At 39.1% G+C, this 15,455-nt stretch overlaps 3 protein-coding genes across 5 annotated transcripts in view; 2 read left to right on the top strand and 1 right to left on the bottom strand.

The window, feature by feature from the left end:
* The window catches only part of LOC103474228 (mediator of RNA polymerase II transcription subunit 13-like), a 29,107-nt gene extending 25,986 nt beyond the window's left edge, over positions 1-3,121 (bottom strand). Inside the window, exons 1-2 of the mRNA XM_008425052.3 lie at positions 2,312-3,121; positions 1,415-1,649 (exon numbers count right to left, since the gene is read on the bottom strand). Of these exons, the coding sequence (XP_008423274.1) occupies positions 1,415-1,649; positions 2,312-2,377 (301 nt within the window). The 5' untranslated portion in view covers positions 2,378-3,121. The remainder of the gene's footprint in view (positions 1-1,414; positions 1,650-2,311) is intronic.
* Positions 3,122-6,462: 3,341 nt separating this feature from the next.
* c18h3orf33 (c18h3orf33 homolog (H. sapiens)) lies at positions 6,463-10,401 on the top strand. 3 transcript variants are annotated; one of them, XM_081614849.1, is made up of 5 exons: positions 6,463-6,657; positions 6,998-7,057; positions 8,444-8,603; positions 9,372-9,532; positions 9,817-10,401. In XM_081614849.1, the coding sequence occupies exons 1-5, from the start codon at positions 6,496-6,498 to the stop codon at positions 10,081-10,083; spliced, it is 810 nt and encodes a 269-aa protein (XP_081470975.1). In that variant the 5' UTR covers positions 6,463-6,495; the 3' UTR covers positions 10,084-10,401. The 3 variants fall into 3 exon arrangements, with proteins under 3 accessions (XP_081470975.1, XP_008423277.1, XP_008423276.2); XM_008425055.3 differs by having other exon boundaries at positions 9,836-10,401; XM_008425054.3 differs by having other exon boundaries at positions 6,464-6,657; positions 9,839-10,401.
* A 3,075-nt stretch (positions 10,402-13,476) lies between these two features.
* plch1 (phospholipase C, eta 1) overlaps positions 13,477-15,455 on the top strand; it is a 74,102-nt gene continuing 72,123 nt past the window's right edge. Inside the window, exon 1 of the mRNA XM_008425058.3 lies at positions 13,477-13,649. The gene's annotated coding sequence lies outside the window, so the exon portion shown is untranslated. The remainder of the gene's footprint in view (positions 13,650-15,455) is intronic.

Here is a 15,455-nt window from a genome sequence, read left to right on the forward strand (position 1 = left end):
AGTTGCTACATTTGTGACATTTTTCAGCTGCTGTGGTTCACTTTCACACTCTGTATGGAAACAAACCATACAGAGTTTGTTTGCATGGTCTCTGTTTTCCGTTTTTTCAAGCAGAGATTTGAAAAAATCTGTTTCAAACAGAGATTTGAAAAAATCTCTGTTTCCCTCCCTCACTCGCAGGGGCCGCTGCACCAAGAACCACTGAAGGAAACGACACAAAAACCTCTGAATCAGGCAACGAGCGCAACTTCGCTCGTCCCAAAAATGTAAGCAAATTTAAGCGGTTGCAGGATTTCTCTGCTCGTTAATAAAAGACCACAAACCATTTCTCCCGCTAGTGTTAGACTTGTTTGTTTGTTCTGGTAGCATTTACCCAGAATGCAAAGCGCTAAAGTCATCTTCCTGCTTTTTGGAGCCGTCTCCTGTCCTTCTGGCATTCGCATTCAAACAGCACCAGGCCGATAGCTCGGTTTGTAAGCAGGGCAGAGTTTGCTTATTTTGTCTGCAAAAAAGTTTCACTGTGCATTCACACCTCCCTAAATGAACCAGACTTTCTAGCAAAACAAAGAGGATGAAACAGGGCTGGTGTGAACGCAGTCTTAATGTAAAGCACTTGCACTTCAACTTTTATTAATCACATTGGTTTGTGTAAATAATGTGATTAAACTAAAACAAATATGTAGTTAACATATTTACTTAATGCTAGTCATCTTAGTCATTAGGTTGTAACCAACACATGCAATGCAAACTTTCTTTTTTCCATCTGGGGGTTCACTTTGAACTAAATCCTAATTTTGTTAATTTTATTATTTTGTGGGAGTCAAAAAAAATTATGTTCATTGTGGGGGAAAAAAATTACACATTTTTCAGGATGAAAAATAGTGTTTTGAAACATACCATGCAAGCAAAACTAAGTAAAAGAAAGCTAAGCATTTGCTGGCGACACTAGGTCTGCACTCCTCATCAGCTGGCTGAAAGAAGGCACCTACCAAGACAGATTCCCTCAGCAGGTGACAAACGATTCCCTTGCTTACAAGAAAGACGAATTTTGCTGTTTGGAAATGTTTCTTAACATATAAAGAACACAGATAGCCATGGTGTGGACTCTAAAGGAGCTCCATCCATAACTCTTTATTAACCAAAGCCATTTTAAACGTAGAGTTGGCAGGCTTACGAGTGACTGCAAGTGGACAACCTCAGCAGATAGCCTGACTAATTAACCGGTTAAAATCAGTTTGCTTTACTGCCGATTACACAACGGCACATATTTTAGTTTCAAATGATTCCGCAAACGCAACGTTATTTAAAAAAAAATCTTCTATAGACCAATGCACTTCTGCATTCCAAAATGACCACATCATGTAGTGCGACCCAAATCCTGCTGAAAACATGCAAATGGATGCATTTCACTTACTCGAGAGCTCATTGTGGATAAGCTCAGCGAAACTGGGGTCATCCCCCCACCAGAAGAGCCAGAGCTCCCTGCGACCCGGGGTGTGGTGCCTCCTCCACACACTCAGCACATCCGCTGCCAGGCATCGGCTGAAGCTGCACAGGATGGGGTCCTCCTCGGTCACCGGGAAAAGGATGGGCGACGAAGTGGGCCCCTGCCACACGAAACGCCGCCACTTTATCCCCGTCAAGTCAGCCTGAGAGGAGGAGGAGGAGGCAAACAAAGTGAGGATTTTAACAGTTTGGAGGCAACTGTCAGTTGTTTACTGCATGGCTACGCATGAGCGCATTTCCCTTTACAGTAAGCTGAAAGCAGGTACATCCATATATATTTTATTTTTTTATTTTTTATTGTACACAATAAAAAAGACAAAAGGAAGAGAATTGCTGACAATAATTAAGACAACACAAACAGGCCTCAAGACAACTTTCTCACTGCTTTATAATAAAGAGCTGGTTCATGAGTGCAATTTAAGACAGTAATTGACCTATGTGATCCAAAGTGTAGGATTATGAAAAAAAGAAAAAGAAAAAAAAAGAAGAAAAAAAGGGTGTTTAAGTTAATTCGCCTGTTGACCCGACCTGTTACAGTAGCTAGCTCTGAAAATTCCTGTAACAACTGCATTGTAAACACAGCTCGACTCCGCACTCATAAACAACTCTTTTATATAAAACTGCGATGCAACATGGAGTCCCCCATGTTATGAAAGTTAGCCAGGTCACGGTTTTCAAGTTACAGGCCCGGTAATTCCTTCACGCCAATCTGCAACTGACGTTACAAAGCTTGTTGCCTTATTAGCCAAAATGGCTTTCTGGCCTCTCAGGAACATAGCAGCTAGTGCTAGCAGCGGAGACTTACTAGGCAGAAGATGTTGGAGTGGCAGTCCTCCAAACTGGCCCCGTTAGGTACAAAGCAAGAACTCATCCTTTCACACCGTGACGGCAACGTTAAAGTCCATTGTTTCAATCGCCTTTCGGGGCAGGAGCCGATAGGTGTAAAACTCGGGTGTCGAAGCGACGTTTGAAACGCTCAGCAACTTCTAACCGGCGCTAGCCGCCGCTAGCCTGGCGGCTAAGCTAACGTTAGACAGGCAGCCAGGGAGCGACAACTGTAGGCTTGTAGCAATTTGATTCATCAATCCTATTTGAAATGTATTGTCTGATCCGGTTAGGCTCAAGCCCACAATACCGAAGGATCAGCCAGACAACGTTAACGCAACCACAACATTACAAGCGTTAAAATCCAACATGAGAAAAGTTAAATGCGAAAGGAGAAAAATGAGCTAGAAAAACTTCATCACAAAAGCTTGGTCCCTGGTATGCTAATGCTAATGTCAGCTAGAAACAATTTCAAAGCAAAGGAACTCTCCCCTCCCCCTGATCTCAGCTAGCCTGTGCTAACACCCGAGCTAACATACCAGAGCCTCAATAAAACAATGAGCTACACCGCCCTGATGTACACTAAAAACACCACGTCGCTCCGTCATTATAAAACTGAACCTAAAACAGATTAAACGTCACAATCTCCGAGACTACTCGTCGGCTGCTCTTGTCTGCCTGGATCCATGGCTCCTGCAGATTTCCATTATTTCACTACATGGATTGAATTCTTTTAATGGCGGCCAGGAGGACAACTCTGCCTCTCAGCTCCCATTGGCCAAAATGTGTTGATGGGGGGCGTCATCCGGCTTCAAGAAGCTCCATGACTTCACAGTTTACAAGATGAGAGCTCCAGAGCGTCTGTCATAGCTGCTAAATGCACCTTTTGTAACGCCGAACAACAAACGGTCATTAAGCTGAGAGTTTGGGTATAATGCGGAGGAGTTCATGTCTGACAGAACCGGATGTTCTGTCACTTTTGCATCAAGCAGAAGACGAATTAGTGGATCAATACATTTTCAAAATTAGCAAATCAAGTACTTTTCAAAAACTGCATGTTTTGCTTCTTCTTATTTTATTTTTATTTTATTTTATTTATTTTTTTTGCTTCTGACATATTTTTGATATATTTTGGCATATTTTACATGGCAAAAAGTTGAACTATTTCCAGATTCATTACTGTGAAAGTAACAATGATTTCTCTGACAGTTACACATGTTATGTTATGGTTCCAAATGTATAAGAGAAAAATAGATTTTTAAAAATGAATTTTGGTCATTAGAATTATTTTTCACAAGTTTAATTCTTTGGACTGGAGGTTCAACTTTACTGTACTTTATAAATATTTAGAAAAATGTATACATACCATTTCCAAAAAGCAAGTAAAACTAAATATATGACGCAGCAAGTAATCTAACTTTAGATTACAGGTAATCTAAAGTTAGATTACCTGTGATTCTCAGATGTATTTAGCATAATTCACAATGCACATTTTTGTTTATAAATAGATATAAAGATATCCTTTGGTTAATAATGAAACAAATTATTAGAAGAACAAATCTTATTTAATGTGAATGCAGAAAATGACATAAACAGCAATGCAAACACTAATGATAATGGATAAAGTCATTAACAAATTGAATACTTCTTTCCTCCAAACAAAACATTTTTCTTTATTTACTTCTTTATTTACTTTGATTCATATGTGTATTGTTATAATTAATGTATAGCACATAACTTAATTATTGAGCAATTAGTGAGAACTAATAAAACAAACTCTCAGAATTTAACTAAAAAAATGTAATCCACATTTACATTTTTGCTTCTCTGCAGAAACTTTCTCAGCCACAATACTTTGCATTTACTAAATTGAGGTCAACATTTAAAACGCAACCTATATCTTTGAACCCCCTATCTAAAAATCTTATTTGTTGAACCATTTAGATTTTAACTCACCCTTTTAGTGTTTAGTGTTCTCATTTTCAGACAACATAACAAAAACATGATGCATGAAACTGTTTTGTTTACTAGGAGCATAAAATGTAAGAGTAGCTTCAGGTTAAATGGCTCTTTCTCTGAATGGGCTTCTACAGTTCCTTCTAGTTCCAGTTGACAAAATTAGATCTTTTTTTTTCAGTAGGAGGGAGCGAGGCAATTCAACATCTTACACAAAGACAGATATAGACTGGCATGAGATTCTCACATAATCATATCCCAGTAAAATCTTGATTATGCTATCAGAACCTAGTGCGTGCTATAGACAAAAACAATACGCAGAACAACATTTACCTGGTTAAAAAACAATTCATGTTCAGTTAACAGCTGGAGTGACACTAATCTTTCTGGCCGTAGTTTTTTCTTTTTAATGTTCAACTGATATAAATGTGACAAAATCATTGTTGTCACGCAGAACTTTGAAGCCTCGGTAGATTTTTGTTACCTGCAGATTCGATATTGATCTCAGTGACATTCAGTGTATTCTACACCCTTAGAGAAATGTAACCACTTTCACAGATGACTGTAACAAACATAAAAATTAAAACCTGTGATGCATAATTGAGAGACATAGTTAATCTGGGTCAAACTTGTCAGACAATCTTAGCGCTATGCCACGAGTACAAAATCTGCAACCTTGTTGAGCGATGGCAATGTTTTACCAAATCTTGTGTTGAAAGTTAACTTCAACACTCCAAAACCACAAAATACCACTGTCATGATTTGTGGTTGATTGCGGTGAGAAAGAACACTGAGACCCAGGTTGAAGAAGACAAAGATGAAGGTTTAATGTAGAAACAGTCCAGATGCAAGCAGCTCAGGGGACACAGACAGGCAACGTGACACTATGAGACCAACACTTGACGAGGATCCGACAAGAGACAAAGACAACAGGTGGACTTAAATACACAGGGAAGGTAATCAGGGAATGAGACACACCTGGGAACAATCAACAGGGAAGACAGGACAGGGACAGGACTAAACACAGAAAACCTCCAAAATAACTACACAGAAAACACAGAACTCAACAACCACAAGTATTTTTGTCTGGTTTCTTGTGCAAATGTTTTGGTACTCCTGAAATAAGACAAAACTAACTTTCACGTTACTTTTAAGCAAGATACGATATAGATAATAGGTCAGTTTTATCTTATTTCAAGGGTATGAAGATATTTGCACTAGAAACTAGACAAATATACTTTGCAAGATTTTGTGTTTTTTGCAGTGAAATCATGCTTAGTGGGAGGCTTAGCAGAAGCATAATAATTGTTGAAAATATCGAATGAGGTATTGATTTTAAGCTGGGAGGAATCTGCAACTGATCATTGTCTATTGACTTGTAATTTTACCAAAATGCTGTCTGGAAGTAATATTAAAGTTGTAGCATGGCCCAATCAGAGCCCTCAACTGAATCTGACAGGATCTGTAGAGGTAGCTAAACTTGAGGGTGATACCAAAGAGCCCTTACCGTCTCGAAAACTTGGAGTTTGTGTTCACAAAATCACCAAAAGTGCCGTTGAAAAATGCATAAATCTGGTCGGCAATTCTAAAAAGAGTTTGACTTCCACAGAGCTTGAATTCCTCTAGAGATTTTTCCAGGTATAGATGTTGTTTGATATGTCATTTTAAAATAAAATGTTGTTATAAAGCATTTAAATTTTGAGAGATGCTTCTCAAATCAGAAACTAATTTCTTGGTTCAATTAAGTATAATAAACAAATGATTGTTCATTTTGTACATTTATTCAATTTTTTTTTAACATTCCTCCATTTTTTTTTACTTAAATTGTACAGTATGCACAAATTATATGCAAAAAATGTTTTTAAAGGATTTATGTATCTGTCAGTTTATGGCAACCTGGTATTTTAATCAGATGTAAAGAGCCACTTATTGACCAATGTGTTACATATATCGAAAGCTGTGGGGCATGTTAGAAAATGTTTGAAAAAATGTTTTAATCCCTAAAAACTTTTTGGAAACACTTTGATTGAAAAAACAACTCTGACTGGGGTTATCCTTCGTCTTGCATCAAAGGTTAAATGTTTTCATTATATCTTTTACTTGATGCGCTCATGATGCCTGCCTGTCATTACCACATTACACCACAAGGCGGAGACTCAAAGCCAGCCTTCCTTTTGAATGACCCTCCCATAAAGGCGGGCACATCAGATGCATCGAGAAAATGTCAACAACATGCCGGAGACTTCCAGAGAAACAGAAACCGTGGAGAGAGGGAGGGACAGACAACAAAGAGACCAAGAACACCAGACGTCTCGTAACGTAGTGTCAGTGATATCTCAGTTAGCGGACGACAATTTGACTCTTGTGCGGGTAGGACGCTTTGCTTTCGGTTTGTTTGGAGGCAGCGCGATAGAGAAGTGGAAGTAGCGCTGTTATGAAACATTTTTTCTTCGAAAGGGGAAGAAATTGGTGGTTTTCTGTGAATAAAAACGCTTACAATTACCTCTAAGCACTTCCTCTCTTGAACATGGTGTCAATGATTCAGTGCACTGTATGCGCGCGCCCCACCACCACCACCACCATCATCAGCAGCAGCAGCTTCTGCTGCTCTTACGCTGTCATTACCAAACAACATGCTCTGCTACGTGTAAGATTTCTCCCCTCTTCTCACCTGTACACAGCCCTCACAGCTCTCTCCTGTCTCACACAGAACATTAGCACTGGTCTGGCTGTTGCCGGTGTGGTTGTAATCGCAAGGAGCATCAGAGTGGTAAGCTGTAGGCCAAATATGTCCTTTATAACCAATTAAATCTCAATTTGGGTACCAAAGGATCATTTTGAAGTGGGAGAATTGCATGAAACGGATGAGCAAATCACAGTGACTGGCAAAGGCATTCACAACCACTGAACAATTTCACATTTTGCCACATATCAACCACAAACTAGCACGCGTTTTATCAGAATCTCTATTGATTGAGAAAAAAACAAAAAGCAAAGCAGCCGAAGAAATGATTTACTCAAGAAGCTTGAGACTCTTGAGAGAAACATGAATGGAACCTTCAAGATAACAATTGTGTGCCCAAATATTTTATCCATGAACTCAAAGCAGTTTTTATATGTATTCTGCCAAATTACATTATTGTAAAAAAGAAAGTTCAATGCTACTTAACTCTAAGAAAGACCAAATTTTAACAATTTAATGGGAGATTGCATCAAATTTTGCCACAACTGGCACTGTATACATACATTAATGATCGGTATGTGGGCCGAAATAAAAATGGGTTTTACGCCTCTGGTCTATATGGTTTTAAGATCTCGTTTAATGACAAATTTCTAAAAGTGTATCTTGCTTTAGCACCCAAACTCTTTACTCTGATACCCCTAAATAAAATATGGTATAACCAACTGGTTTCAAAGTTTACCTCATTAGTTACCTCATTAGTTAATCTCAAACTAACAGATCCCCAGGTTTGTTAGCTGTGTCTTCAGCACTATGAAGACAGGTCAGAGAAAAGATCAAATTAGGGTCAGGTTACACATTTCACAGAGCTCTGTTTAATCCATCATCTGATAATAGAGAGAGGATAGCAAAACTGCACTTAGCCAAACAAAACAAGAGTGAGCTACATCCCGTTCTTGTTGCTAAAAAAGTTGCAAGTAAGAAAATAAAGTAAATAAATAAAAAAAAAAGATGAAAAGTTTAGGACAAAATTATTTTTTTTAAATCCGGAAAACCTGCATGACTGTTTTTTTGCAACCCTTGTCTATAGAAATCTGACTGCTTTGCGTATCATTCATGTGTCTAGTTTATTATTTCTTTAGCAGGTCAAAATCAAAAACTACAAAAAGTTTTGCAATTATAATTAAGAAGAAAAGTACTAAAAATGTTTTTGCACCTGTTGCACTTTCAACTTGACATTTTTGGCCCAAATGCCAAAAGGTTTGGACACCACCGGCTTAGATCAAATAAAACCAGTGTATTAGAATGGCCCAGTCAAAGTTCAGATTTAAACCACGTTGGCAATCTGCAGCAAGAGTTGCGACTTGATAAAATGTGAAGCAGTTAATGAGGTCTGAACGCTTTTGCAACACGCTGCTGGACGTATTCCGGGGATTCCTTTAAATGTCGTCACTCCATCTTATTTCATCTCTCCAGATTACGAAATTTCAAGCCGCTTCCGAGATCCCGCTCCGTTTCATTGAGGGGAACGTCAGCCTTCGAGGAAAAGTTTGTTCCATCACAGAGAGAGGAATAGAAGTGGAGCACGTCCCAATTTATCTGCCAATCATCTCTCCGTTACTGTCAAAGCACCGGGGTAATATCTACTGTTTTATACTGGATTTATATTTGCTCGAGGATATGCACTGATAGACCTTAGATTTTGTTGATTCTAATAGAGGAACAAGCAGGATTACTGTGGAAGAAACATTTTCTAAAATTCATAAAAATATTAGTAAAATCAATTTATTTAAAACTAATAAAATGCTAAATAAAAATAAGCAAATGCAAACTCAGTAATGTGACGGAGTGGTAAGGCCATTGTAGATAAAATAAAACAATAATACAGAACACAAAATGCTGAAATTTTTAGATCGATTTCACATATTTACAAGAAAAAAATGAGATATTCTCTGATGTTAGGAAAAAACGTAAATTTGGGAGAAAAAAATTTACGTTTTCCATGACCGACGGCTTAAATTTACAATACTAAACTGTTAAAACCAGCATATTCTATGACATTATAAAGTCAGGAATTCAATAAAAGCTTAAATCATGGTTGTTTGTTTGAATCTTTATGTGCTAGATCGCTAACAAAATGGTTTTTGGACAGAGTTAAGACGTTGTTTTTATTAAGCTGGAATTGTATCCTTACAGAACAACAGAAAGAAAACCACTTTTACCAAAGTGTTAAATCGATTGCGCATTTATAAACCATAAATGTTGAGAGCACACAGTCTAGAGTCTTTATTTCCAACGTAAAACATTTCAGGCCGTGCAGTGGAGGATAAAGGACAACAGCTCAGTCGTAACCAATGATTTACTCTGACATGGTTCATAAATGCCATTTCTCTCCTCTCTCCAGATGCGTCGACGACTCCGCTGCTGGTGCATCTGGCTGGAGTGGAGCTGACGCCGGAGGGAAAGACGTGGCTGCAGAAGAACCTGGTTCCTCCTCAAACCGTTTGGCTGAAACTCATCAGCAGAGAGGACGACATGCTGCACTGTCTGGTGTCCCAGAGCCGGGTGAGGCATCGAATCATCCTCATACCTGCCACCGATGGTGTATATAAACCTTTAAATGAAATTAGTCTTTAATTGAAGTAGCACCCCACTGCTTAAAAGAAATCTACAATCGGAGTGGCAATTTAAAAGTTTAAAACAAACAGAAGTGTGTCAGACAAAACTGGGAGAGACACCTTTTTTTTTTTTTCTTTCATTTTAAGCTTATTGTAAGTTCTCATTAAGAACTTCCATTAACTGAAGAAGCTTTTCTTCTTCAATGGGTTTTTTGTTTTGTAATTTTCTAGCCTCCTTCCGTCTGTCCAGCAGGGGTCGATGTGGAGCTACTGCATGAACGAGGAGCTCCTCCGGCTCGGCCTGGCCCGCAGAGCTCCCATCGCGGGGCTCCCGCCGGGCTCTCCCCTCTACTGGCGCCTGCACAGACGACTGCACAGGGCAGAGGTGAAGGCGGAGAAGAAGGGTCGGGGTCTGTGGAAGAAGGAGGGCTTGTGGGAGAGGGCTGCCAAAGCCCTCAAACACAATCCGCTGCTCAGACTGATGGGGAGGATCTTTAGAAGGACTCGCGCTGAGTGACTCATTAATCCAAGTCAAACACTTCGTTGTCGGGCGTTTCGAAGGCCACCGCTGCTCAAGGACGCAAATTAATTTTATTGATGGAGACTGTCCACAGCTTAAGTAAGCTTAGAGACGTCGCAAAAGCTCGAAAAATGTGAATACAAAACTGGAAACAGTGGGTCAAACTTTCTTCTTTTGTCCTTTGTATGGCAAGAAGTCAATACACTACATTCCTCTTGCACATGTTTAAGACGTTGGTGTCATTTAATAAGCTGAACAGTGTTTGGAATATAAATTAAAAATAGTGTTAAAATCAACATTGTAATCTGTAAGATTTCAAAGCCTATGTGTTAATGTGTGTGTGTGTTTGACTGGGACTTCCCACTTGGGGTGGGATCACTTAATGGTGTTCAAAATAGAGAGGGACGGCAGGGGTCCACTTGTCCACTGTTGCTATGGAAGCACTAAACGGGAAACACAAAGCGCCCTAAAGGCTAAACTCTATATTGGTTCCTCTCAGATCCCAATGGGATCCCAATATAAACCATGTAAGGAGCACTTAAAAAGTTGTTCCTTTTGTGTGCAGTTTTACCAAGTCTTTTGCAACGTTTAAGCTTGAAAGTGGAAATAAATGGGCCATAACCTCCCTTTCCAATTTGAAATCTATATTTTATAATTAGAAATTAATGCAAAAATCCCACAGGGTAATAAACTGCAGTTTTAGCTACTTATTTTATTCCAATAAGGCACCTGCGGTCTGACTCGCACATATACCATCTGTTCACAGTTGTGATTGCGCTTGCTCATGTTACAGCTTTCTGCCAGAGTCATACTCCATTTATTTCTTAGCAAAGGAGGGAGGTCTGTAAATGAGGCCAAACCACAGTGTGCCCCGTGGGGTGCGGGGGTCCTTGGTGCAGTGAGAGTTAGCGCCGTAGCGCTCCATCCAGAGGGACACAGGGAGATTAGTGCAGAAGGGAGGAGGGTCAGAGCCGTGGAAGGGGATTTTGGATCCAAACACAAAAGCGGGAGAGGAGGAGTCACAGAGGGAAGGGGAAAGGGAACCAAGTAGAGTTGGGGGGGAGTGAGGAGAGTGGGATGGGGGAGAAAAAGAGAGGGAGGGGTGCCGATGAATCAGTTTGTCGTCTCTTTTGTTGTGCAAATGTCACGGGGGACTGTTGCTGCCATAGAGCGTTGTGATTGGTGGGCAGGTTTTAAATTGTAAGGTGCATTCGGGGGGCTGATGGGAGACTTTGAACTGTCAGCGAAGTGAGGAGCAGGAGGGAAACCACGGCTCAGACAGAGAAGGAAGAGGAAAGGTTTTAACGGCAGAGTTATTGATGCCGATCACTGAACTGATTAGTTGATATAGTGTATGTTTGTTTTTTTTTTGTTTTCTTAAATCTGGTAATGTCTGTGGAGACCAATTGTTGGAATCAATGTGCTGACTGCCTTTTGTATTACGGCTTATCTCGCCGACTTAGAATGTCATAAAAAAGTAAATTTGTTTCTACAATGCAATTCAAAAGAGGAACTCAGGCATTATGGGGTTTTTTACAGGCAGAATGATGTATTTCACTTATTTATTTCCAATAATTTAGATGATTATGGATTACAGCAAATGAAAACCCACAACTATGTTTCTTACAAACTGAACAGTTTTAGATGATTAAAATCGATAAGAAGGATTTTATCATTTACAAATGTTTACTTTCTAATTGAAAAGAAGTTTCTTAACAATAGCTCTTTGCTGCTGTTTTTGTGCTAATCAAATATGGTGGTACAGTTGTCATTAATCATCTTTTGATCAGAATTATACATAGTTTGTAGAGTTTATAGATGGTTGTGTTTCTCCCCCTTCTTCCAGGACAAATTTGGACTTCAATATCGGCCAATTCTGTCTTCTTGACTGTGCAGTACAGGCCTATCAACCAAAACAAAAACTGCATTTAAGTGATGGTACATTTTAATCGTTTACGGTGTCGTCGGATTTCAGGTCCTGGTGCGAAATGAAATCAGCATCTCTACAAAGTTTGCCACCGTGAGGCATGAAGAGAATAGACTGCTGCACTCGATAAAACACAGTGAGTGGACTAATACCAGTGGATAAAATGGTTCCTCAAATCATCCCTGCCTGCTAAAATGTCACACTTGACCTCGTGCATCGTGGATTCTGACCCTCTCCACTCTTCCTCCAGACTCAAGGACTCTAATTTTCACATTAAATGCAAAATTGGCTTGAATTGTGCAGAGGTCTTTAGACCATTGAACAACAGTGCTGTCCTTTGTCTCTGATTCAAGATTGGTTTAATAGAAGGAATGCAGCAGTCATAGTCCATGTCCTGGATAAGTCAGCTTGAGTCCGTCTGTAATTTTTGTGAATCTCAGCCAATCTCTTGAAAGAGATTCACTTTATATTCCTTCAAATGTTGGGGTTTGTGCACTTTTCCCTGTCATCTTTATTAGCAGTCAGTTTTTGTGACTTACCCTCTTTGTAAGGGTGATAGCGACTGTCTACTGGGAAACTGTCTGGTCAACAGCTTTTAATTGATTTAACTTTACATTTCTGCTCCAAAAATAATTATTTGTTATTCTTCTGAGATATTCAAGTTTGACCTCCAAGTTTTAAATGCAGTTATATACAATTATTTTCATTTTATTAATTAAATTGTAAGACCAGCTCACATTTATATGTTAATGGCATGAAATTTGAACTCAAGTACCAGTTTAAGAAGGCTAACAAATAAATAAACAGAAAAACAATTAAATAAAATAAAAAAGAGCTAGACATTGGAATTAAGTCGTATTTAAAATTGGAATTAAGTCGTATTTAACTATAATACACAGACATAAGCAAGAGGTTAGAATTATAATTAGGATTCCTTTATTGTCATTGCACAAAAAAGAACAATAAGATTTTAAAAATAGCAGCTCTAGAAGGCAGTGAAAAAAGAGTAAGTATATACATAAATATAAAAAAAAAATATATATATATAAATACATACAAATAAAAATACAGTAAAACAAATAGAAACAACTGAGACGTTTGTTTCCACTTTGGTGGATAAAATATTTCAAGTGAAGCTTTGTCATAGTGGTTAAGTCTTTTAAAGTTAATTCTTGACTGATATTTAAAGTAATGTTTTAATTATTTTATGTTTTTTACACAATGCAGCAGTCACTCTGTTTCCCCTTTTTTCCCAAATTCAGTCAGAAAAATAATTTTGTCTCATTTACCTTTTGTTTACAGCTCACTCTAAGGACAGCCAGCTCCAATCCGAAATCCGTTTCAGGCTTTTGCCAAACTCGCTTGTCCCACACCAGCAGAGGTTATTTGAAAAGGCACCATGCTTGATGTAGTGGTGGGTACTTGCCCACACAGTGCAGGGAAGTTGTTCTGACCCCTCTCTGTCTTAAAACCAAACCTGTGGGATTTCAACTAATATGTAATGCGATGGATTTCCTCTTTCTGAAGGACTGCTTCTGCAACCGCCGCTCCTGAAAGGGACTAAGTTTTGTGAGAAAGCTGAGAACAGTTTCAAAGGCTGAAACTGAAGCAAAAGACGTAAGTATGCTGATATTTCTTGTGATGTCTGTGTATTTTCTTAACCCCCTTTATGTAGTGCATTTTGTTTCCTTGCTGATTCCTAATTGTGCACATTTCCCGCTTCGCCAAGCTGCACACATCCTCCTACCTGTCACTTTACATTTACAGCTGTACACAGTATCCAAGCACATGTTCAACTTTAGGAAAACAGGAACCACCAACATTTCAGTCCTTATCTTTATTGCGTCCCTCCAGGATCAGACAGAAACCCATTTCTCTCCCAGGATGATTTCAATGCTCATTTACATATTTGTTTTATGTTTTAGCCATCTACCTGGGCTTCATTGGTGTTGCAGTCAATACATAACCAGTATGACTGATGAGGCATTTTCTTCCACAGCTGAATTTGCTGCTTGTAGCTGGGGGAGCACAACAAAGGCTTTTATTACACTCAGCCGGTAGCCATCCCAGTGAGAAAGAGGCTGGCACTCCCCCTCTCTCTGGTTCCCCCCTCTATCTGAAAGGACCGTCCTTGGGGAGTTTTTTGATTTGATTTGAGTGGCTTGAGCGTGGTTGACCGGGTGTGAAAGACAAAGAGGTTTAAAGTGACAGACAGCTGGTGTCACATGAAAAAAAGATGCAAAGATTTTCTGTTTCTATTGCTCCGGTTTCATGCAAATAATCTAAATTCAACATACGCCCGGTGTCTTTTTGTGGTTTTATTGAATTGTTCCTCAAACGCAATCAGGTGGTTGTCACAATTAAACACTTTCTGGTAAAACGCCGGATAGCAATTTTCTAACACGCCCACACCCACCGTGAAGACTGCCTGTGTGTGTGTGTGAAGGAATGCATCAGCCGTAAAGAAACTCCCTTGTTACTATGAGACTGGGAGTATTGTGAGGAGTGTATCAGCTTTCTGGTGTTGGGTTGTAGGAGTGGAAACTTGACTCTGGGTGCTCCGAACCCTCATGAATAAATGAACTTTCCTTTGGAGGAGCGTACAGCAGGAGACAAGAGGATGGGTTGTTTGGGATTGAATTAAACACTCTCTCAATACGCTGCCTTGTAAAATTATTCATATTTCCCAAGCGTTTTAACATTTTGCTACTTTACAGCTGCAATATTCTATGTGGGTTTTTTTTTTGGGGGGGGGGGATTTAAAACCAGAGACCAAAACAAACCATTATGTAGTTGTGAAATGGAAGGAAAACAGAACTTTGTTTTCAAGTTTTTGAATGAATAATCTTAAATATGTGGCATTGATACTTTGGGGTTTATATTGCTTCTTTTACAACTGCAAGACTTTCTTTTTCTTTTTTTTATGTGTCCGACATTGTGGCACTCAGAATTGTTGTCTGAGTGTCAAAGATGAGGCCCAAAAAATTTACTTTCACAAGTGGAGCATTACGGCTCCACTTTACATACTGTATATATCTGGAACTTTGTTTGAAATTGCTTTGTGTTTATTTTAAATGTAATGGATGCAGAGATGAAAAATAAAGGGGAAAAGGTGAGGAAAAGCTTTAGAGGGAAAGAAGATATAGAGAGCACAACTCTTGCAGTCTGCCTATACACCTGCAGAAAAAGAAAAACAAAACCAAGAAACCACAACACCTAACAACATACACATATATAATAACAGCTATAACATCATTGGAAAGTACACAGTACATGAGGATACAAGATGTAGTAAGTGGTAACTGTAGCCCAACTAAGAGTGTACCTGACAAACACCAGTGTGTGTGTGTGTGTGTTTCCATTAGCTTAGCACATCTGCAGATTGAATTGTTTGCTCTTTATGATTTTCAGAACAATTCAAGC

This window comes from Poecilia reticulata, chromosome 13 (assembly GCF_904066995.2).
Source record: "Poecilia reticulata chromosome 13, P_reticulata-male-v2, whole genome shotgun sequence".
Classification (NCBI taxonomy): domain Eukaryota; kingdom Metazoa; phylum Chordata; class Actinopteri; order Cyprinodontiformes; family Poeciliidae; genus Poecilia; species Poecilia reticulata.